At 42.6% G+C, this 24,946-nt stretch overlaps 1 protein-coding gene across 1 annotated transcript in view; it reads left to right on the plus strand.

The window, feature by feature from the left end:
* LOC126355280 (arylsulfatase B-like) overlaps window positions 1–24,946 on the plus strand; it is a 77,709-nt gene that overhangs the window by 26,205 nt on the left and 26,558 nt on the right. The window contains exons 5-6 of the mRNA XM_050005568.1: window positions 4,674–4,923; window positions 12,890–13,047. Of these exons, the coding sequence (XP_049861525.1) occupies window positions 4,674–4,923; window positions 12,890–13,047 (408 nt within the window). The remainder of the gene's footprint in view (window positions 1–4,673; window positions 4,924–12,889; window positions 13,048–24,946) is intronic.

Genomic DNA, 24,946 nt, shown 5'->3' on the forward strand with positions numbered 1-24,946 from the left:
ACTTCTTCCTGTATATTTTTCTCGTCACTGGTGACATTATTTAATGTATATGACATTTGAGAGCTGATATAATGGAAAAAAATCATGCCCATTTTCGTTAAGTAGTACCAAATTTCATATGGTATTCGATTACTTAGTATTTGTATTTAAATTTTCAAGGACGAGATATAGGCTTGGAAAGCCCAAATCAAACATCGATAAAATGATGCGAATGGCGTTATTCACAATCAGTAATACAGTAAGTCACAATATGCCAGACCAAAAGAGTCATGTAGATGTGCTCGCGACATTAAACATTGCAGGATGGTATTTGTCATGCAGACATGGGAAACATAAATTGAAATTTCATGCAAAAACACGTTTTTTTTTTAAATTATATTGCTTATCAAATGCCATACAAATTAAATAATATGACCATTGGTAAAAACATAGATTAGTAATTAAATTTTAGTGGGACTCGAACCGTTGCCTCATACATGTTTGACTAAACAAAGATCGAACAGTAATCACTTGGTCACCATGATCGTGCACCTACACTAAGGTACATAAGCCACATAAAACTTCTCATGAGATTTTCTCGGAAATCCCAGAGAAGTGAACTTTACTACTGACACGTTATTTTGTTATAATGGCCTACTAAAGGTGTACAAATTTCGAAGTAAATCTGTGAGCTCAGCATCAAGACCTCCCCTTCTTAGTGAATACCACGGGTGAACTTCTTCATGTCGACCAAAAATTTTAGGAAAGCATAAACATATGAACGTTTTTCTCTTTTATAAATATAACAGTACACAACAGTAAAAAGAAATCCAATTCTTAATATATAACCCGAAGGTATGGTAATATACAAAACGAAAACCATTTTCTTTCGAAAATGATACAGATCAACTTCTGAGTTCATCAGTACCCTAGAACATAAAGCTAAGTTACCTAATAACATCACATCACACACATCCATACTTGAGGCAGGATTCGAACCTGCGACCGCAGCAGCAGTGCGGTTCCGGACTGAAGTGCCTAGAACAGCTCCACCACAGCGGCCGGCACCTTTTATCTACACCAGGCTTTAATTGAGGATGAACAAGTGTTCGTAGATCTTAAGGTATGTACACTGGAAAGTTATTTCTTGTTTTGGGGCAAATTCTTCTTTTTTTCCCCTTTTTTTTGAATTGCCAGTCTTCTGACTGTTTCATGCAGCCAACTACTAAGTCCTCTCCTGAGCCAACATTTTCATCTCAAAGTAGCAATTGCAACCTACCCCTCAATTATTTGCTGGATGTATTTCAGTCTCTGTCTTCCTGTACAGTTGTTACCGTCTGCAGCTACCTGTAGTTGCATGGATGTTATTCACTGATATCTTAACAAATGTCCTTTCATCCTGTCTCTTCTTCTTGTCAGTGTTTTCCTTATATTCCTTTCCTCTCCGATTCTGTTGAGAACCTCCTCATTCCTTACCGTATCAATCCACCAAATTTTCAACATTCTTGTGTAACCCAAATTCTTCGATTCTCTTCTGTTCAGGTTTTCCCACATTCCATGTTTCACTATTATGCAATGCTGTCCTCTAAACATACATCTAACGGAGTTCTTCTGGCCGAAAATGCTCTTTTTGCCCATGCTAGTCTCCTTTGTATGTCCTCACTCATCATGTGCCATTTTGATTCCTAGGAGCCAGAAATCTTTTACTCCATCTACTTCCAGATCCTGGTTCTGATGTTAAGTTTCTTGCTGTTCTCATTTCTGCTGCTTCTTCGATTTATCCCCACTGCATATTCTGTATTCATACTTTTCATTCCATTCATAACGTCCTGTGATTCATATTCACTTTCACTGTCGTAGAAATGTCATCAGGAAATCTTATCATAGAATAATTTGAACCAGAATTTAGTTTTCGTTCTTGAAAGATTCTTCTATTTCCGCCGTTGCTTCTTCGTTATATAGACTGAACAGTAAGATCAAAAGAATACATCCCCGGATTCTTAATTCAATAACTACCTCCTTGGTCTTCTAGTCTTCCCTCTTGGTTCTTCCACATACTGTATATTACCCTCTTTCCCTAGACATAAGCCCTAGTTTTCTCAGGATTTCGAGCATACAGCTATATTTTAAATTGTGGAACGCTTTTGCAAGTCGACAAATCGTATAAAAGCTCCTTGATTTTTCTTCGCTGTTGTTTCCATCATCCACCACAACATCAGAAATGTTTCTCTGGTATTCTTACCAGTGGCAAAGCCAAAGTGATCGTCATCTAAAAGATTCTTAATTGTCTTTTGGAAAGTACTATATATAATATTTGTCAGCAACTTCGATGCATCTACCAGGCCTAACATGTCTTGGTGAATCTGTGGATATTTTTTCGATACCTTGATGGTATGTCTCAACACTCATAATTTCTACACATCATATTCAATAGTCGCTTTGTTGTCAGTTCCCCACAGTCATTTCAGAAACTCTCTTGTGCCTTATTTTATCGTCATTCTTCGAAAATATTCCAAACTCGTAATACTGGTACCACTATGTCTTCCGTATCGATTCTGAGTTCTTCCTTTGTCTTATCATCAGGCCAGTTTCCCCTCACTCATCTCAGAGGCAGTCAGTGTACTCTTCCCACCAATCGGCTTCCTCCTTTACGCTTAGTAGTAGTAAAATACTTTTATTAGTTAATGCCTTGCGTACACCACTCCTACGGTTGTGTCCCAGTTTCCGATCGAGGCTACTAGGCAGTCAGTGACGTCACGAATGGCGTAAAGCCACTGCAGCGCCACTACAGCTTTCTGCGTCGTCTCCTTGCTGATCACTTACCGTATTAGCTCTTGTGACATAAGGCCCACGGCTTGTACAGGCATCTGGCAGAAGCGTGCACCTACCAGAAACTTGCAGTAGCCCCAAGCTCAACTAAAGGTGATTGGTGACCGGCATGTGCCCTGACTGGCAGTGGGAACTGAGCTACTTCTACCCTACGGTCTTGCCTGAAGGCCGGTATCGTCATGGCTACCTGTAATTTGGTAGAACAGCACGTTTACCTTGGTGGTTCTCGATGAGGGCAGAGTAGCTCGGAGATTATGCCGGGCCATTGCGCGGCGCCGAGGTAATGCTGCTATGGTCGGAGCTGCGAACATTTCCCCTCCCTGCGCCCAGATGTGTTACGGTTGGTGGTAGGCTCACTCGGTTGAGGAAATGACACGTTGTTCTGCACTGTGTTAAACGAAGTCAAGTTGTAAAATGTAAATTTTCACTGCCGGCATTGTCACAATTAATAAAATATTCCGGGCCCTTATGGCGTGGTCAAAGGAATTTCACTTCAAAATCTTACGTTTCGTCCCCATCTACGGGGGCCATTGGCAAGGGGAAACGTAGCTTTGGTGTATGTCCGATTCGCACCTTGACTGGCTACTGACTAAAGTAGCTTGGGCGAGCTTCCGCGTAGAAGCGTGACGTCACATGTTTTGAATACGCCAGCGCAGTTGTCCGTTGTCGACTGCCGTCGCCCGCTGTTATAATCAACCCATGGTGGAAGACAGGTACGCGTCTCTTCAGCTCCGCAATCCAAATTTCATTCAATTTCACATCCTCCTGGGGTGTTTCATAATCTCTATGGCCTCTTTGTATAACTTTGATGCTATCCACCGGATAAAGCGGAATATAGCGGTAATTTACACACCCACACGGAGGATACATTATCACCTAAAACTGGAAAAGGATGCTCACCAACGGCTCTATAAAGCAGGAATTTATAGGATACCGTGTAGTTGTTGGGAGGTGTACGTGGGTACTACAAAAATAACAGTCAAAAAACGACTGGAAGAGCACAATGGTAATTGCAGAAGAGGACAGACTGACAGATCAGCTGTTGAGGAACATGCCTTAGAGTCAGGAGACCACCACATTCATTTTGATAGGATTCAAGTACTGGCAGCCACAAGCGGATACTACGAAAGGCTATACAGAGATGCCATAGAGATTGTGAAACACTCCAAGAATTTTCAATAGCAAGGAGGAGGGCATGAAATTTAATGAAATTGGGATTCTACCATGGGTTGACCGGCCGCTGTGGCCGAGCGGATCTAGGTGCTTCAGTCCGGAGCAGCGCTGCTACTGCTGTCGCAGGTTCGAATCCTGCATCGTGCATGGATGTGTATGATGTCCTAAGGTCAGTTAGGTTTAAGTAGTTGTAAGTTCTAGGGGACTGATGACCTCGGATGTTAAGTCCCATAGTTCTTAGAGCCATTTGAACCATTTTGAACCACCATGGGTTGATAGTAAGAGCGAACGACGTCAGTCGACAACGGCCAGTTGTGTGCCGAATTCAAAATATCTGACGCCACGTCTCTGTGCGGAAGCTCGCGGAAGCGGAACTTTGCCGTGGTCAGTAGCGAGGCAAAGCTGCGATCCTTCTTGAAAATGGCCTCCTCAGATGGGGACGGGACGTCGTGTGTTAAAGTGAAATCTCTTCGACCATGGCCTAATAACCCGGAATATTTTATTAATTGCAACAAAGTGAATTTACTGGCAGCAGAACGTAGCCTTCCAGGATGCTGTGTCGGCGTTTTTGCGTAGGCCACCAGACATTGGTGGCTGGCAGGCACGTCTTGGTTGAGAAAGCCTGGCTGAATCTCAGGCCGAAACACAATTCATCAAAGCACTCTACGAATCTGTTTCTTTGTCCCTCACAGGAGCTGAACGGCTTCATCCTGTGGAAGAACCTGACGACCGCGTGGGAGCACGCCGGCCGCTACTCCACCGACGTCTACACGGAGGAGGCGGAGCGGCTCATCCTGGAGCACGACGCGGAGAGGCCGCTCTTCCTGTACCTGGCGCACCAGGCTTGCCACGCGGGGGACCCCGCCGCCCCCGTCACCGCGCCTCAGGAGGCCATCAACAAGTTCCTCTACATATCGGACCCCAACAGGCGCATATACGCAGGTACGCTGAAGAGCCGTCTTACGTAAACAAAAACTCAGACAGGGGAACGCTGATAGGCCAACAATCCGAAATCTGGAACGGTGTCGTTCTTCGCAACTCACGTCAAGACGAGAGGCGAAGTGTACTTCCTGTATAACTGGCACTCGCCCCATTTACACTTCAGTCAGTGGGAGATATGCAGGTGGAAGCACTATACTGGTATGAGGGTGGTCCTGGCGAAGGTTAGAGTCCTCCCTCGGGCATGGGTGTGTGTGTGTTTGTCCTTAGGATAATTTAGATTAAGTAGCGTGTAACCTTAGGGACTGATAACCTTGGCAGTTAAGTCCCATAGGATTTCACACACACACACACACACACACACACATACACACACACACACACACTACGCTGGTTGCCTCACTTACGAAATTTAATAGTAAGGCACAGGACGTGTTACCACTGGAGGCGGATGGGCAACTTCGTGACACTTCCGTGCTCGTAAAAACAAACTTTTCACGGCAGACGCTGTTCTTCTTACAAGGAAGTGCGTCATCTCGAACGCGGAGAGCTGCTCGAAAATGTGCGTAGAATATAAATCGCCTATCACGAAAGCACAGGTGTAAGCTATCTGCCAGCAAACGTGTGCGTCTTATCGCCAGAGTACCTTGGTAAAAAAATTGGCGAAATGCGTGTAGGATTCGGGCACTGTGTGTTCCGTACAAACATATTTATGTATGTCGAAAGCTCATCCATCCCGGTAATCGCTAGTATCGTCGATTTTACCCGTTGTCGATATCGATATTAGCCAGATATTGGTCCCGGAACATCCAAGATTGTATCAAAATTTCAACAGTAGTCGCTTAGTCAACCTCCCATACTCAAAACGAAGCGTACAAGGTACTGCAATTTACATATATATAGAGAGAATATTTTACAAAATCCTTTTATTTCCTTATTAAATAAAACATAAGTAAAACTTGCAATTTATGTTTGCATGCAGTAATGTTTTCTCTTATCCATTTATGGTTAGAACACATAACTAATGAGGAGGTATTGAATAGAATTGGAGACAAGACAAATTTGTATTACAACTTGAATAGAAGAAGGGATCGGTTCGTAGGGCATATTCAGAGCCATCAAGGTATCACCAATTTAGCCTTGGAGGGCAGCGTAGAGGGTAAAAATTGCAGAGGGAGATCAAGAGATGAATACACTAAGCAGATTCAGGAGGATGTAGGTTGCAGTAGGTACTGGGACGTGAAGCAGCTTGCACAGGATAGAGTAGCGTGGAGAGCTGCATCAAACCAGTCTCTGGCCTGAAGACCACAACACAATAACAACATGCTTTTCACAGGCGAAGTAAAATCTACTTTTATGTGGTATAGTTACAATTTAGTAATTTTCGGATTTTTCCCATTACCAATACTATGGAAACTTGCCTGTCGTCGAGTTTTGGCATTCTCGGTTAAGGGGAATTGTCCTGTAGTTTTGAATGAGTGGGTTGCGGGCATCAAAATATGTGACATAAATGGCCATATGGTTCAAATGGCTCTGAGCACTATGGGACTAAACATCTAAGGTCATCAGTCCCCTAGAACTTAGAAGTACTTAAACCTAACTAGCCTAAAGACAGCACACAACATCTAGTCATCACAAGGCAGAGAAAATCCCTGACCCCGCCGGGAATTGAACCCGGGAACCCGGGCGCGGGGGACGCGAGATAAATGGCCATATCTTTTGATTCCATTGACTCAGAAGTTTACCTTTATTACACTGCCAAGGAGCTACAAACTGGCCGGCCGCGATGGTCTCGCGGTTTTAGGCGCTCAGTCCGGCACCGCGGGACTGCTACGGTCGCAGGTTCGAATCCTGCCTCGGGCATGGCTGTGTGTGATGTGCTTAGGTTAGTTCGGTTTAAGTAGTTCTAGGTTCTAGGGGACTGATGACCACAGATGTTGTCACATAGTGCTAAGAGCCATTTGAACCATTTTTGAGCTACAAACTTTATTATTTCAACGTGACATTTCTAGCCTTTTCTGAGAGAAGGGGACTTAACATATGGTCTGACAGTCGTACAACAAATAAATAATGTTCTTCGTGTAATCTAGTCATAGAATTACAATTTTTAGATTTTTTCCTCTACTTTCACTGTGGAAACTCTCTTTTGCCTAGTTTTATCATTCTAGGCCAACGAGAAGTGCCCAATATGCTTTTGACGAGTGACTTTGTATCAAAATAGGTGACGTAAATGGCGATGTTCTGTGATTTTATTGATTTAGAAGCTTAAATGTAGACCTTAGCAACTATAAATTTCCGGTCGTTCGTGAAAAAAAGGGTTTTTAAAGGTCGGACAGCCGGCTTCTGTGATCGATCGGTTCTAGGCGCTTCAGTCCGGAACCGCGATGCTGCTACGGTCGCAGGTTCGAATCCTACCTCAGGCATGACTGTGTGTGATGTCTTCAGTTTAGTTAGGTTTACGTAGTTCTAAGTCAAGGGGACTGATGAGCACAGATGTTAAGTCCTATAGTGCTTAGGGTCATTTGAATCATTTGACAAAGGGTCGGACAAACTGACAGAAAGACAACAACATGACCTCGTAAGGGATATGTTTTTAGTGACTGAGGTAGAGCACCATAAAAACAGCCATAGAATAGGAAAAAAATATGTTTTCATCGAAACATAACAGTGTCCTCTCCTACGCAACTTTACGTAAGCTTTAATTTAATGCTATATAGTGCAAATCACCATGAATTTGTAACCATAGAAGAGGTACTGCCTATTTGTTCAGAATTGAAGGCAATGCTATATAATGCTATATAGTGCAAATCACCATGAATTGGTAGCCATAGAAGAGGCACTGCCTATTTGTTCAGAACTGAAGGCAATGGCTTAATCAGTACAACAGTATGCGGTTGCTAGTCTACTACTGGCAATCTACACTACAGGTACAGTTATTTAACGCAACAGCAGCTCTTTAGATATTGCTGTCGTCTAGTGAAGTTATGGGCACTTAACTGCGGGAAGGAGCAGAGACCAAAGGAGAATTATACTAGCGACTATACATGCATGAAATGGGAAATCCACTGACATAAGCTTTAATAAATGCTGATTATTGCGTTCCGGTGGCTGGGAAAGAACACCTCGCAAGCGGCTATTCCCGTGGTGCTGTCATGATCATCTAAGGAAAGTGATTGTTGGACGGTGAAGCAAAGAGTAGCCGACAACGTTATGGACGCCCACACCTCAACAAAGTACGTGGAGGACTGACACGATTTGTGAACGGTGCTCTGTGGCAGGTCTGACAAGAGAGTACACTGCTTGTGCGGGAAGATGTGTTTCGGAACACACCTTTAAGGCACATTATTCAGTCTGGGGCCCCGTGGTCCACCGATTATCATTGTCAGTCGCAGCTGCAAAGGATACGTGTCCCCCTCGACTGTGTCATGGGGAATGGAAAATGTCACCTGGTCAGATGAATCACGTTTATTTTTATACTTCGTTGATGGTCTTGTCCTTATACGCCATTATCGATAAAAATGTCTGCTCGAAACAGGCATTACGTAACGGTCACAGACCACTTCGGGCAGTTTTCTGATACTGGGAACTTTCGCCAAGGCTCCCAAGAGATCAGTGATACCAGTCGAAGGCACTACTGCCCTGTGGACTACGTTAAGACATATGCGGAGCACCTCCACCTCTTCATGCGTTTTCAAGATAGTGATGGAATCTTCCAACTGATGCGTCTCAGAATTCTGCTACAGTGGTTTGAGAAGCTTGATAATGAAATGTTAATGTCTTGGCCATCCATATCGCTTGATCTGAACTGGATGGAACACAATTACGGCACCATCTGGTCTTATTTCCGCTTCCACAGACAACCAGCTTGTAGTTTACGGGAACTGTGTTGGCTGTACGTAGGCAACTGGGGTCACATACGTCCGGAAACCTCGCAAGGACTTGTCGAATTCACACCGTGTAGACAACTGGGCCAACACGCTATGAAGGAGGTGGTCACAATGTTTTGACTCATCACTTTGGATACTAAAGGCTTCGTCCAGTCATCAGTGGTCGATCGTTTCATCCAGCGTCCACATGTTAGTTCGTACGCGTGTGGACCACAGGCATCAAGATTCTACCTGTCTAATGATCTGCTCAGGTGTACGAGTACCATTTCCCTAACGTTCAGTTATCTATGTGACCTGTGCCGTCAATGAGGTGTGCAATGTTTACTGAACCACTGCGATACTCGAAATGTGATGTTGCTCTTTCTGCAAGTAGTGTGTGGTGGTGGTTCTTTTAGTTCAGTGAGATTTTGCTGGTGCACGCGTGACACGATGCTTCCAATCGTCCATCTTGTGTTTATTTCCTTTTTCTACTCTTGTTTAAACAGTGATAACTCTGTACTTGACATAAAGGAATGGATTCTTACTCTTTCACAAAATGAAATTCAGTCGAGCTCGTAGAAAAGCACGGCTTTAATTGTATCTGGTGTGGCGAAAGCCTCTATGTATTTTTATAATTTTTCACAGTGAAATTCATCTTTCAGGGTTCGTAAGAGGCAAAAGAGGAACATATTTAGAAGAGATAGTGGAATCAGAATATATGAGAGGTTTTGGAACGCTTAAGATCAAATAAGTCAGAAGGGGTAGATAACATTCCATCAGAATTTCTAAAATAATTAGGGGATGTGCAACAAAAATCTATACATTGAAGAAGCGACGAGTGAAATAAAAGGAAGGTTCAGGAGTCGAATTAAAATTCAAGGCGAAAACATATCAATGATACGATTCGTTGTTATTGCTATCCCGAGTGAATGTGAAGAAGAATTACATGATCTGCTTAAAATGAAAGGAACACTGCAAAGAGTACTGAATATGGACTGAGGTTGAATCGAAGAAAGACGAAAGGATGAGAAGTAACAGTATAGAGAATAGCGAGAAACTTAACATCACGATTGATGGTCACGAAGTTAAGGAATTCTGCTGCTTAGGCAGCAAAATATCCAATGGCGGACGGAGCAAGGAGGACATCAAAAGCATACTACTGCTGGCAAAAAGGGCATTCCTGGTCAAGAGCAGTTTACTACTATCAAAGATAGACCTTAAATTGAGGAACAAATGTCTGAAATTGTACGTTTGGAGCACAGCATTGTATAGTAGTGAAAAATGGACTGTGGGAAAACTGAAACAGAAAATAATACGAGCATTTGAGAAGTAGTGCTGCAGACTAATTTTGTAAATTAGGTGGACTGATGAGATAAGGAATGAGGATGTTCTGTGCAGATTAGACGAGGAAAGGAATATTTGGAAAACACTGACAAGGAGAACGGATAGCATAATAAGACATGTGTAAGAAACATCATGGAATGGCTTCCATGTTACTAGAGTCAGCTGTAGAGGCAAAAAATGTAGCGGAACACGGAGAATGGAATACATCCAGCAAATAATTGAGGACGTAGGTTGCAAGTGCTACTCCAAGATGAAGATGCTGTAACAGGAGACGAATTCGTGGCGGCCGCAACAAACCCGTCAGAGGACTGATGACTCAAAAAATAAAGGTTAAAGATGTCAGGTGCAAAGCTTAGAGCCGATTCTGTATAACCAAGAGCACCTGCTTGTCAGATCAGCCACTAACGTGTCCCTGAAATTTCGATATTATTCAGGTGGCGTACCTTTTTTATTGCAGGCAAGACCGTTAAACTAGCAATAGTTCTCCAATGCCAGGGAAATGCCATGACACGTTGCTGAGAAGTATAGTAAGTTCTGTGATGGACCTACTAATAAAACCTATTCAGAATAGAACGACTGTGTAACCACAAGCAAGACAGATGGCAGAATGAAATTCTTTGTCAGAATTCTCAATAAGTATAGTCCATCCACATAGGAGGTGACTTAGAAATCCCTCGTTCGACCACTGCTTGAATATTCCACTCCAATTTGGGATCCATACTAGATGAAATGGAGAAGATCCAAAGAAGGGTAGCGCGTTTGCTTACAGGTTCATTTAGTAAGCTCGAAAACATCATGGCAATGCTCAGCCGCCTCCGTTGGAACACGATGCAAGAGAGGCGTTCTGCATCATGGCGCTCTTTAAAGTTCCAATACCCGTATACTAGTAGGGTCAACCAATATAATGCTGTCTCCTAAGCACATCTTCTGAAGGGGCCATGAAGGTAAAAGCAGAGAGATTCGAGCACAAATGAACGTATACTAGCAATTGTTCCTCCCGCGATCCATTTGCAACTGGAACCGGAAAACGGGGGGAAGCGACAATGGTACACAAGGTATCCTCAGCCACTAACCGTAACATGACTTGTGGGATGTAGATTACAGACGATACCATGCATTAATCCCATATAAAAATTCAGTCCCCTACCCACATTAGTGAGTCTATCTAAAGAAGTCTCCATACACACAACTCAACCAGGTCACAGCACCGTTTATTTTGAATAACGTCTACTGCAAAAAATGAACCACTCCCACGAACTCTAAAATCTAGTAAATTATGCCCTCAAACCACTTGCAGAACTGAAAAATGAGTTCTCGGATGGGTACTTACCATTTTGCAGCCTTGGGACGTCGCCAGGTACCAGTATGTTTGTAGCTCACTTCAGAGTTGACGATTATTTTCCGACTTTGCACGGACCCTGTGAACTGTTGCAACACCGAAGTAGTGGCAGCTCGACTTGTAACTGGCATTGGTTATACATAATTTTATCTACAAATTTCGCAAAATATACTAGTTATTCACTGACAGAGTTTCAAAGGAATTCTGTTATTGTCACTACTCTCTGTCCAACGCTACGTTAACGCTGTCTCGCATTGTTGAAAGAAAAATTCCACTTCACTTACTCTTGCTGCAATGTCTTTTATTCACAGGACACACATATCATACACGCTTTGCATAAGTCGTCCTCCAATCATGCTAACTGTTGGGAAGAAAGAGAGTAAATCTTCCTGCATTACGAAGGAATTGAATTATTCTTCGTGTACTGTTTATCGGTGGCATAAAGTATCTTCAACAACTGATGACGCCATTCAACGTGTCAACCAAGGGGAGGCGCATCTCATTCTTATTAAAACTGAGATCACTCGTGATTTTAAAAATGATTGCCATCTGTTTAAATGGCTTTGCAGTCCTCATTTCCAGTTGAAAGGGAGGAGGAGTCTGGACAGGTCATTATATAGATTGACGTGTGGATGCGCAATAATACAGTAGAGCTACTATCTATGCACTATCTATTTCGGTATCACCATTCGGCATTAGACTATTATTAGTTTCTTTAATAAATTAATTTATATCCCTCCTCCACCATATTCGAAATCATAATATAGAAGTGTGTACTTCCGATAAATCTGACTGGCGATTTGGACGTGAGAGGTACTGAAGACATGATTTTTGATAGGGAATTACGGGGGTAGTCTGATAGCTGAGATGTTATGGTAAGGTGTCGATTAGTCAGTGGAAAAGTGGGGTAGAACTGTCCTTTGAGATGAGTAGAGTAGCTTATGATTGGAAGGTTGAAGGGGAAGAAGGGGGGTAAATATCATGAATGTCTAGGAGCGATTGAAATTCCGTTGGGACTGGATATGTAGTGCACTGAGATGGTGGGAAGGGGAGCCTGTTGGTAGAGGCCTGGCACCGGGTACGGTGAGTATAGGGTGTAGGCGTTTTGGTTACCGGAGATGTACGAGAGGAGTATGGTGATATGGAAAGTAGATATGCAGTGAACAGTAGGAAATACAGAAAGAGCGGCGGAGTGTGTGATACTCTGTAGTTTGGAGAGACTAATTTTGGGACAGTAGGTCTCCAAGAACGAACGCCCAACTGCTTCACCAGTGGGAGTATTACAACGAGAGAGGTCCATTTCCAGATCAAAAGAGATGATTTCTCGCCGAACTCTAAATGCAATTTGTTTTCAGCGATGGTGACAGGCACTGCTGATCGTTTCAGTGAACTGCGGTATCAGCACCTTCTCGTGTTACAGGCGTTGTCTCCAAACTGGATGAATCGGTGGGGCGGGTGGTGGCTGCGCTTCAGCAGCGAGGAATGCTGGAGAACTCCATCATCGTGTTCAGCCCGGACAACGGAGCACCCTCGACTGGCGGGACGGCCAACTGGGGATCCAACTACCCCTTCAGAGGCGTAAGTGTGTAAAATGCGGCGTGGCATAGAGCATCGTAGATGGGTCGCAGCTAGGCAGGTCATTTTCAACGCCAGAACACCCTCACTCGCACTAAAACTCCAGAAATCTTCAAGTTCAGCCAGTGAGTCCGTAGAGAATGGCATAAAAGACGTACAATATGAGTGACTGTGCTTTTCCATCCGAGTTTTGCGGAGATTAAGACAATAAGTCCTTGGACTATCTTAAAGAGTCGTCATGTAGGTTCCTTTCCACCTGTTTTGCCGAGAAGCTCTCGAAGCTTATGCTCCTCGCTGAAGCAGTATCAGCGTCGTCTGGTTCTCTGTTGAAGTGCAATTCTACCACTATCATTTTACGTGATGAAGCGGGAATCTACACTCCTGGAAATGGAAAAAAGAACACATTGACACCGGTGTGTCAGACCCACCATACTTGCTCCGGACACTGCGAGAGGGCTGTACAAGCAGTGGTCACACGGACGGCACAGCGGACACACCAGGAACCGCGGTGTTGGCCGTCGAATGGCGCTAGCTGCGCAGCATCTGTGCACCGCCGCCGTCAGTGTCAGCCAGTTTGCCGTGGCATACGGAGCTCCATCGCAGTCTTTAACACTGGTAGCATGCCGCGACAGCGTGGATGTGAACCGTATGTGCAGTTGACGGACTTTGAGCGAGGGCGTATTGTGGGCATGCGGGAGGCCGGGTGGACGTACCACCGAATTGCTCAACACGTGGGGCGTGAGGTCTCCACAGTACATCGATGTTGTCGCCAGTGGTCGGCGGAAGGTGCACGTGCCCGTCGACCTGGGACCGGACCGCAGCGACGCACGGATGCACGCCGAGACCGTAGGATCCTACGCAGTGCCGTAGGGGACCGCACCGCCACTTCCCAGCAAATTAGGGACACTGGTGCTCCTGGGGTATCGGCGAGGACCATTCGCAACCGTCTCCATGAAGCTGGGCTACGGTCCCGCACACCGTTAGGCCGTCTTCCGCTCACGCCCCAACATCGTGCAGCCCGCCTCCACTGGTGTCGCGACAGGCATGAATGGAGGGACGATGAGAGTCGCTTCTGCCTTGGTGCCAATGATGGTCGTATGCGTGTTTGGCGCCGTGCAGGTGAGCGCCACAATCAGGACTGCATACGACCGAGGCACACAGGGCCAACACCCGGCATCATGGTGTGGGGAGCGATCTCCTACACTGGCCGTACACCTCTGGTGATCGTCGAGGGGACACTGAATAGTGCATGGTACATCCAAACCGTCATCGAACCCATCGTTCTACCATTCCTAGGCCGGCAAGGGAACTTGCTGTTCCAACAGGACAATGCACGTCCGCATGTATCCCGTGCCACCCAACGTGCTCTAGAAGGTGTAAGTCAACTACCCTGGCCAGCAAGATCTCCGGATCTGTCCCCCATTGAGCATGTTTGGGACTGGATGAAGCGTCGTCTCACGCGGTCTGCACGTCCAGCACGAACGTTGGTCCAACTGAGACGCCAGGTGGAAATGGCATGGCAAGCCGTTCCACAGGACTACATCCAGCATTTCTACGATCGTCTCCATGGGAGAATAGCAGCCTGCATTGCTGCGAAAGGTGAATATACAATGTACTAGTGCCGACATTGTGCATGCTCTGTTGCCTGTGTCTATGTGCCTGTGGTTCTGTCAGTGTGATCATGTGATGTATCTGACCCCAGGAATGTGTCAATAAAGTTTCCCCTTCCTGGGACAATGAATTCACGGTATTCTTATTTCAGTTTCCAGGAGTGTATATTATTCGGAACAACGTCCAAAATGGATGCCGTTATAATGTATTTATCTACTACCACCATAAATTGATAACCTCGACACAATTAATAATGATTAACTGAAAGCTAACGATTTTCTGACAGCATAGTCTTACGACAGAATTAGATAGGACGGCATTCTAGCGGCGACTGGCGACTATGGTGTGCGGTCTGTACGTCGTACTTACGCTCGTAATACTTGGTAACCGTTTTCGTTGGCTTGAACATTATTCAGCAACGGCCTTGCCGCAGTGGCTACACCGGTTACGTAAGATCACAGAAGTTAAGCGCTGTCGTTCTTGGTCGGCACTTGGGTGGGTGACCATCTAGGCCGCCATGCACTGTTGCCATTTTTCGGGATGCACTCAGCCTCGTGATGCCAATTGACGAGTTACTCGACTGAATAGTAGCGGCTTCGGTCTAGCATACCATCATAACCACCGGGCGAGCAGTGTGCTGTCCCCGCGCCCCGCCTATCCGCACCCTCCACTGAGGATGACACGGCGGTCGGATGATCCCAGTAAGCTTCTCGTAGCCTGAAGATGAGTGCTTTAGAGAGTGAACGTTAGTCACTTATTTATGAAGATGATAGATATTAGGCGTTGTAAATTGGTGTAACATAGCATTTGTGATCTGTAGTCCTCTCCTGATACCTGCATAGGAAAAGCCACTTCTACTAGCAATTATTTATTAAATAATATTACCTACATTGCATCCGAATAACTACTTTTCCTACGTATCTCGCAGCTGACGTATCGGGGCGGTCTCATTTGTAGCCACAGCGCCTCGCACCACCGCCCACTGGCAATGCTATATCGTCCACCGGCTCCTTCAACCAGCGAGGGAACTGAAATCATACTCCCGACTGTGTGCGTTCTGCAGTCCCGCTTTACTCAATGAGGCTAGTGCCACACTAGGCTATTTTCTCCCCTAGATAATAATAGCGGCTGAAATAGTCGCCTAGGGTGTCACGCTTCGAACGATTGTAATCGCGGCGGGTGAAGTCGCGCCGACGAAACTGAGTGGCGCACTAGCGACAAAAATCTGTGGTTTCTGCAGGTGTGTTGCAATCAGCCACGAGAGACACCATGCATGATGACCTGTCATTCGAAACTGAAATATTTAGCTGCAGTAGCATTACACGTAGTTAGACGTCGCAGAAGGCGTGAACGCCAACGAAAATGGTGGATTCAGCCAATTATTATGAATCGTCCAAGTGAAGGGAAGTTTGTGTTGTTGCACAAGAAACTTAGGAGTTATCCGTAGAAATTCCTTGCATATTACGGCATATCATTAGCATCTTTCGACTTACTGCTCTCGAGTATAGAAATTAACTCACAAAAGAAGGATACCAAGTTACGTGACTCTGTTGGGGCGGAATAAAAACTTGCAGTAACATTGACGTACGTTTTTTTAGTTACATAGAGTAAATAATTTATGGACATGAACATACAGTTGAAACACATCGTTAACATAAGCTAGGTTACAGTGAAAGAGTTTACATTACAAGTTCATGTCAGCTACCTCATCACTTATAATACTCTTCAAATGACAAGACCGAGTCTTCATCCGGCAGTCCAGTCACTGGCGAAAAATAAGTGATTTGACTCTCAGGTGAAGGACTTTGTGTTCTTGTCGATGTCGGCGAACCTGACGGCGCAGTACTTATGAAGCAGTCAGTAATAGTGCTGCTCCCTACAGTCTTCCGGCTATAAGATTTTATTAATTGTAATGTTTGTATTTGAAAGTCTAGTTTATCGTCGGAGTCATTTCTTTTATGTAAGGCAAAAGGGACGTCAAAAACAAGTCATCAGGATTCTTTTGTGGTACAGCACAAGTTGAACTATGTGTCAAAACTGTTATCAACTCTCTATCAAGTGGGTCCTGAAGTTTCCTTTTATTTGCTTTAGCAGTGGAAGGCTTAGCAGCAGTGTTAGGTGGCAGTGCATTGTCTTCATAATGCTTTCCGCTTCATCGTTATCAAGAATAGAGGCATGACTAATATTTTCTGAGGTCCTGAAATTAAATGAAACATTTTTGGAAAAACCCACGTACCACTTTGTACTGTACAAATGTGTGTGATGTGATAAGTATAATAAGCCAGTATTGAGTAGGTGATTAACTGCCATATCTATTGGAAATAGATTTAAATGTTTCAAAATTTCAGAAGAAAGTTTGTGCTTACTGCCTCAATACCATGGCTTCTTGCACGAAAGGCACCTGTCTATAGTAGATTTGCGTTTTTTTTTTGTAGTTGTCTCGCTTCCACTCTTTTAATTTTTTGTAATTGATTCGGGCTGCGACTGTATGCATTACTCATATTGGTCCACCGTTTTTGTATACACTTTCCTGCAGGAACGTAGACATAATCATTCTTACACCTGTTCATTGAAATTAATTTATTTCCATCAACCTGATATTGTGTTTTATACTCTACTTATCTGTAGTAGGTACCTGGGAACGGGATGCTCCACGAAGTCTCTGTACTATCAGTTTTTACTAGGAGGCTCAATTACTGCATCCATAAGTGAAGGTACATGCAGAGAAATTTACAACTGCTTACAACCAAAGTACATGCCAATGCCAATGCCAACGAAAAAGGTCTTACAAGAAATTGCTGTTAATGGTGAGAAAATTACAAATTTTCCTCACTGCATAGGTTCCATTGACAGTAAGCACCTGCGATTGGTGAAGCCCTGGAATAGTGGAGGTGAATTTTACAGTCATAAACAGTTTCTTCGTGTAGTGCTTACGACGCTTGCTGATAGCGACTATTACTTTCAATACTTTGATATAGGAGGATATGGACATGATGGCGATTCAAGTATTTTAAAGGGAACTAACTTCGTGAGAGCAATTTACATTTTCCACACGCTAAACCTTTGACTAATGAACCAAACAATGAGAATGTGCCTTTTGTATTTATAGGTGACTAAGGTTTTGCACTTGATAAACACTTGATGCGGCCTTTTGCAAAAAAATTACTCACATTCTCGAGAAGAGTGTTTAATTATCGGCTGAGTAGAGCAAGGCGTGTAGTAGAATGTTCGTTTGGCATACTTGGTAACAAGTGGAGAATTTTCCACAGGGCCACAGATGTTAATAGCAACTTGGCTGAAAGTATTATAAACACTTGTTGCATGCCGCATAACTTTGTGCAGAAGCATGATGGCTATCGGTTTGAAGATACTTTAACCTGTTCTCTGGAGTCTATGGAAAGCATAGGACTAAGAGGTAGCAACCGTGATTGTGACCTTAGAGACGCGTTTTGCAACTTCTTCTGCTCTGTGGAAAGATTAAATCCTTGGCAAGGTGCATACATTGCGGCAAAGAAAACTAGACGTCTGCAGATGAGGATGTCATTGTAGTCATCAGCTGAACTTAGAAGTATTAATATTCGATACATTTCATGTTAACATTGTCGTGTCAGTCTATTTGGTTTATGACTTAAATACATAATGCTACGAATACGTTCACAAGAATACCGTTCCTTCAAACCACCCCTTTCTAGTTTCCCTTGTTGAAATTACTTATTCTATAAAACCTTAAATTTAGGACCTTTCTTCAACTGTATCCTCAAAACCTTAGGTATTATTGCATTGAGATATAAGTAAGAAAAATTTGTACATATTCAGAGTATTTATTTCTCTGACTTTTTCCAAATACAGAAAATAGACTGAAAATACCTCTAAAACATTATATTAAATCATGCAAAGTTTCAATACAATTAGTTACATTGTTTTGGTGCAACATGTTTGTATGCATGTTAAACTGTTAGAGGGAGATGGAAAAATAAAAATTAAATTACTTTTTTAGCTGTTGTCTAGGCGAAAGTTACGCCGATTGTCATGAAACTTTTCAAGCAACTATGTACAAGTATGTACGTTTATCATCTTACTTACTACATTTTTAGCATCCCGTGATGACGAGTTCTACTTCTCAGCCCCAACAACATCTGCACACACCCTCTTCTATGCTTCTGTCTTCAGCTGCCTGTCTTTATAATCTTGCGATTTTACGCTGTAGAGGCAGGGATATTTCTCCACCTCAATTAGTATCAATTCACTGTCCTCATGATCCACTGGAACGACATTTAAAGAGTTTTCGGACATTGTCACAAACACAGACGAAACAGAACAGAGTACAGTACCCTTAAGGCTACTGCGGGGCTTGTATGTAATAACAGTCTAGTGTGGCAGCGATGACGACGATTATTGCCGCACCAAAAATAGGCCCGGGCTCATTCGACAGCGTCAGTCTCGCGCGGAAACTTAACGGAGCGACAATTACAGCCCGGTGTGGCATCTTCCGTTTGCGACATGGAGTTCCGTTTCCGGCGCTACAAAAATCATTACCTTCGGTGGAGAAAATAGCCTAGTGTGGCATTAGCCTGTGCTACATATTGTCTGCAGATGTGATATAGAACTGTAAAACTGCAAAATAAGGAAATATAAGGACTTTAACGTAAGGAATATCTTACACATAACCTTCGGTAATTTCTTTTCCAAAACGGTGATTCGTTTTTAGCAAAATCGTAATTTTGGAAGCACTGGAAACGCGGTCCTTTGGCTCTCAGGAGCAGCCAGAAAAATTTAGATCAGTACATTTTTTACGCCACCTGTTTTATGTATTTCTCTTTTTTCGTCAAATTAATTTTAGTAATCCATTATGAGCTATTTTAAACACAATATCTAATTTTTCAAGAGGTGCTCTTACATCTGCAGGCAATAAACAGCACGTCTTAGCTTTCCGATTATTTGTATTAAGAGAACCTTTGAATTTTACCTCCCGTGCTCAGATATCATTAATCTTTAAAATAGAAAATCTTTGAACACCAATAACATATCAAACAGAACACTTCAAATACAACATCAAAAATAGTAAATATAAGGTGCAGAATATTGATTATGAACATAAAATTTGCTCACAACATCAGCAAAATATTGTTTGATTTTACGAGCTTTTACAAAAATAATAAAAACATTTCACTCCCATTTTCTAGCGGCCAGTTGGCCGTCCCAGAGAAACCCATCTGAGCATTTTTAGAGTTCCGTGCCTCAGTCGGTAAAAATGAAACACATATAGGACATTGTTGTCTGTCTGTCGAACTGCTGAAAACCCTTTTTCTCAGGGACAGGTGACGTATCGAGTTGAAATTTATGTCACATACTGAGATCTATGATCCTTTGGCGGTGTAAAAAATTGAAGCTTCTAGGTCAATTGAATCAAAAGATACGGTTATTCATGTCATGTATTTAAACAATAGCAAACTCACTCAACGAATCTCTTGGGGTACGTTTCGTCAGTTTACAATTATGAAATTTGGCCAAAAGTAAGGTTTCACAGTGTAACGAAAGGAAAAACTCCGAAAACTGTAAATTTGTTGTTAATTCACACGAAAAAAAGATTTTTTCATTTCTTTTCCAATTGTCTGTCTGTAAGTCCGTCTGTTAATACCTCATTCCTTCAGGAATGTGCAGAGGCATGAAGTTGAAATGTATGACATATACAAAGATGTGTGGTGTCTTGGCGAATAATAAACGTTAGCTTCTAAGTGAATGCAATCAAAATGTACCACAGTCTATGTCACATATTTTGATACGCGCAAGTCACTCATCATAACCTACGGGCTTCCCCTTGTCCTAGAATCATGATATTTAGCAAGAAGGAAGTTTTCAGAGAACAGGTGAAGTAAAAAATTCGAAAACTGTTAACTTGTATTTATATCAGCGGACTAAATTTTTTTTTTCAATTGTTATCTGAATCTAGTCGTCCGTGTTTTAAGTTCCTTTTCTCTCAGGAACGGGAAATTCAAATTTATGTCGCATACCAAGGTCCATAGGCCGTTGGCGATGTAATGTCAATGCCACCAGAAGCTACGGCCATTTAGATCACACATGTTGACTCCCGCAAACCCACTAGTGAAAAGCTGTAGGATATCTTCCGTCGACCTATAATCATAGCATTTGGCCAGAAGCAAACTTTTACAGTAAACGTAAAGCAAAACATACGAAAACAGTTAATTTGTAATTAAACAACAAAAAATATTTCTTTTGTCATTTGATTACGACGTTAAACTTGAAATTAAAACAGTCAGTAGTTTTACATTCAAGCTGACTGTATTGTAAAGGTAAAAACTAAACGTCGCCCAAGGAATGACTTTTTGCTCGTATGACACGTTTCGAAATTTGTGAATCAATAGATATACAGGAGCGATTACTGACGTAGATATGGCTTATCAATCTGTGTGTGAAACAAACATTCGCAGATTAGTCTGCCGCCAAGTCTGCTTGATTGCAGAACTGATGATAATCATAATAACCTTCACCTGTCTCTCGCCTGATTATATGTTACCTTCATATTAATGAAATGAAAACATTGTCGAAAATCGAGGAATCCCTGGAGCTGATAACTTGGCAGTATCAATGTCGATAACAGGCAAAAATGGTGGAGATTATCTATGAAGTGCCTACATACATAATTTAGTTTGTACAGAACTCTCAGTACGTGAGTCTTACTGACACCTGACCCATTTTGTTACGATTTACACTACGCAAACACTGTATGGTAGAATACTCAAAACCAATTATACGCAATAGACACAGGAAATTATATCTCTTTGCCCTACTTTGGAGCATTACTGCCCACCATAACGCTTTATTAAAAAGCACATACCCCTCGTGGTAGCCCTTTCAGAACTCATGATACTGACACAATTATCTTATGTCCTAGGCGAGGCGTTTCCCTAATGAAAGCCATCATTTGCATCTGTACCAACCGCGTCTCTTGCTGCTGATTGTTCACCTGGTTCGGCCCTCAGTGCACGTTATTTTGTTATGTGTGCTCCGAATGTTCCTGTGTTTGCATTCATCATTACATTTAGTATGAGTACATGCATCAAAAACATACACGGTTCTTTAGAAAGAACATAAGAACGAATGCGGTTTTCATTCTTCAGACAGCGAATATTTTATTCATCAGATGTATTATTCTGTCCATGTGACAAATTAAAAGAAATCAAACTGCTATTCTTATTAATTAGTGATTCTTCCTTAGTAAATGTATCTTTTAAGTTAATAAACAGCTAATTCATTACATGAAATATAACTATTTTCACTTATAAGAACGAATGTGGTTGACATTGTTCAGACAGCGAATATTTTAGTCATCAGATTTATTATTCTCTCAATGTGGCAAAATTAAAAAAAATCAAACTTCTATTCTTATTAATTAGTGATTCTTCCTTAGTAAATATATCTTTTAAGTTAATAAACATCTAATTCATTAGATGAAATATAACTATTTTCACTTATTCTCCTTCTCCTTCTTCCTTGTCACTAGAGCCCTTGACGGCTCTAGGACTCTTCAACAGTCTTCCTCCATACATCTCTGTTCGCTCCCATCCTCTGGTCTCCATCTTGTTAAGGTCGGACCACTAGCTCTTGGTGGGCTTTTCCGTCTAGTGGATTTAGATCTACCTTTAATTATTCATTTGGGCATCTTGTCATCTGACATTCTCTCCATATGTCCTAATCAGCGGATGCTTTGAAATTCAACAAATTTCACTATAGCTTCCCCTTGTATAATCTCTTGTGTTTCGCTGTTGTACCTTATTCTCCTACCATGTGCCCATAAACTTTTCGCACTATTTTTCTTTCAAATTTCTTTAGGTTGTTTGTAAGTCCAATTTTTGCTCCTCCAGCTTCCATTATTTCGTACATTTCCATAAGGGTGTTTGAATCTGTTGCCATAAGTGCAATATTATCTGTATCACATAAGTATGACTAGATTTCATCATTATTCTTCTACTTCATTGTGGCAAACTATGAAGTGCTAAGTTAAACAGGACTGAGGACTGAAGGGACACTATAAGTCTGTTCCACTCCATTTGTAAAGATAAAACTTTTGATCACATTGTACGTTGTACGTTATACAATGCCGGTCTGTTAACACTATCAAAAATATTTTAGAAGCAACAAATAGTCAATGGAGACCTATATTGTATTCGTAATAATTTCTCCATTATTTGTCTAATAAGAAACAATGGATCAGAAGTGCCTCTAATTGATAGAAAATCACACTGGTGTTACCCAAGAATATTTTCAGAGAACTTTTTCATCCTTTCATTCAGCAACCCCGAAAATATCTAGTAGGATGTATTCCATAAAGTTATGCCTCCACAGTTTTCACAATCAAATTTTTATCCCTTGTTACATATAGGGCTTATAATTCTAGTTTTACAATTCTCAGGCATTCTTTCAATTTCCTATATGTTATTTTCTAATGCGTGTATTTCAGTTATTGGATGATGGGCACCAAATTTCATAAGTTCTTTCACTATCCCATCTCATCAGGACCACAGTTATTTTCCAGTTCATATGTTCACTGACTCCACCTCCCCCACTGTTTTTTCCTTTCATCTGCTCTTGCCCTACATTCTCCTCCCGCTCATGTGGATCACATTATACCTGGTCTAAATTTGTACTGAGCATAATTTGAAAGTATTCTGTAAATATCTGTACTTTGTGTAGTTCGTCCCTGATTATCTTACAATTTCTATTTTGTCATGGAAATTTGCGTGTGTCGAATTTTTTTTCTCTTATTTCCTGTTGCATTATAGGATTTTCTTGTCTCATTCTGTTCCTTTTGGTCTGCTATCTCTTGAAAGTTTGATTTTAGCCATTCCTTTCTCTATTTCTTACATATACTCTGAACATTAGACCATAATTCGTTATACACCTCCACATTTTTCTTGTCGCTCTCTGCAACATTGTTAGTCGTCCTGCATTTTTGTGTTCTATTCGTAGTCTACGTTTGTCATCAAACCATTCGTTTCTTTCCTTTCCTCTCATCACAGCTCTTTTTCCTGCTGCCTCTTTACTATTTTAAATATTTTCTTAAAATGATCTCCCAATTGTAAGCCTGCTGAACACTTATTTCATTACATACTGAAGCGACAAAGAAACTGGTATAGGCGTGCGTATTCAAATGCACTCAAAAGTAAACAGGCAGAGTGCGGTGCTGTGATCGGCAACGCCTATATAGAACAACAAGTGTCTGGCACAGTTGTTCGACCGGTTACTGTTGCTACAATGGCAGGTTATCAAGATCAGTTTCAACGTGGTTTTATAGTCGGCGACCGAGCGATGGGACGCAGCGTCTCCGAGGGGATTTTCCGGTACGACCATTTCACGAGTGTATAATGAGTATCGGAAACCTGGACAAACATCAGTCTCCAACATCGCTGCGCCTAGGAAAAATTCTTGCAAGAACGGGACCAACAACGACTGAAGAGAATCGTGCAACATGACAGAAGTGCAACCCTTCCCAAAATCGCTGCAGATATCAGTGCTACACCATCAACAAATGTCAGCGTGCGATTCATTCAACGATATGGGCTTTCAGAGACGAAGGCCCACTTGAGTACCCTTGATGAGTGCGTGACACAAAGCTTTACGCATTGCCTGCGCCCGTTAGTGCTGTTATTAGATTGTTGATGACTGTAAACATGCCTGGTTGGACGAGTCTCGCTTCATATTGTACCGAGCGGACGGATGTGTATGGGTATGGAGACAACCTCATGAGTCGGTGGACTCTGTATGTCAGAAGGGTACTGTTCAAGCTGATGGAGGTTCTGTAATGGTGTTGGGCGTGTGCAGTTTGAGTGATATGGGACCCCATGGTACGCGTAATACGGATGATATGTACCTATGCATCCTGTCTGATCACCTGCATCCATTTATGTCGATTGTGCATCCCGACGTCCTTGGAACATTCCAGCAGGACAATGCGATACCCCACACATTCAGAATTGATACAGAGCGGCTCCATAAACACTCTTCTGAGTTTAAACACTTCCGCTGGTCACCAAACTACCCGGACATGAACATTATCGATCATGGACGCCTTGAAAGGTGTTGTTCAGAAGAGATCTCCACCACTTCCTAGTCTTGCGGATTTATGGACTGCCTTGCAGGATTTATGGTGTCATTTCCCTACAGCACTACTTGAGGCATTAGTCGAGTCCATGCCAAGTGCGGACCGATGGCCTATCTAGTCACGCCCCTTCAATCCCCGAAAACCAAACCAACCACGCCATGTCGTGTTGTG

Source organism: Schistocerca gregaria, chromosome 3 (assembly GCF_023897955.1).
Source record: "Schistocerca gregaria isolate iqSchGreg1 chromosome 3, iqSchGreg1.2, whole genome shotgun sequence".
Classification (NCBI taxonomy): domain Eukaryota; kingdom Metazoa; phylum Arthropoda; class Insecta; order Orthoptera; family Acrididae; genus Schistocerca; species Schistocerca gregaria.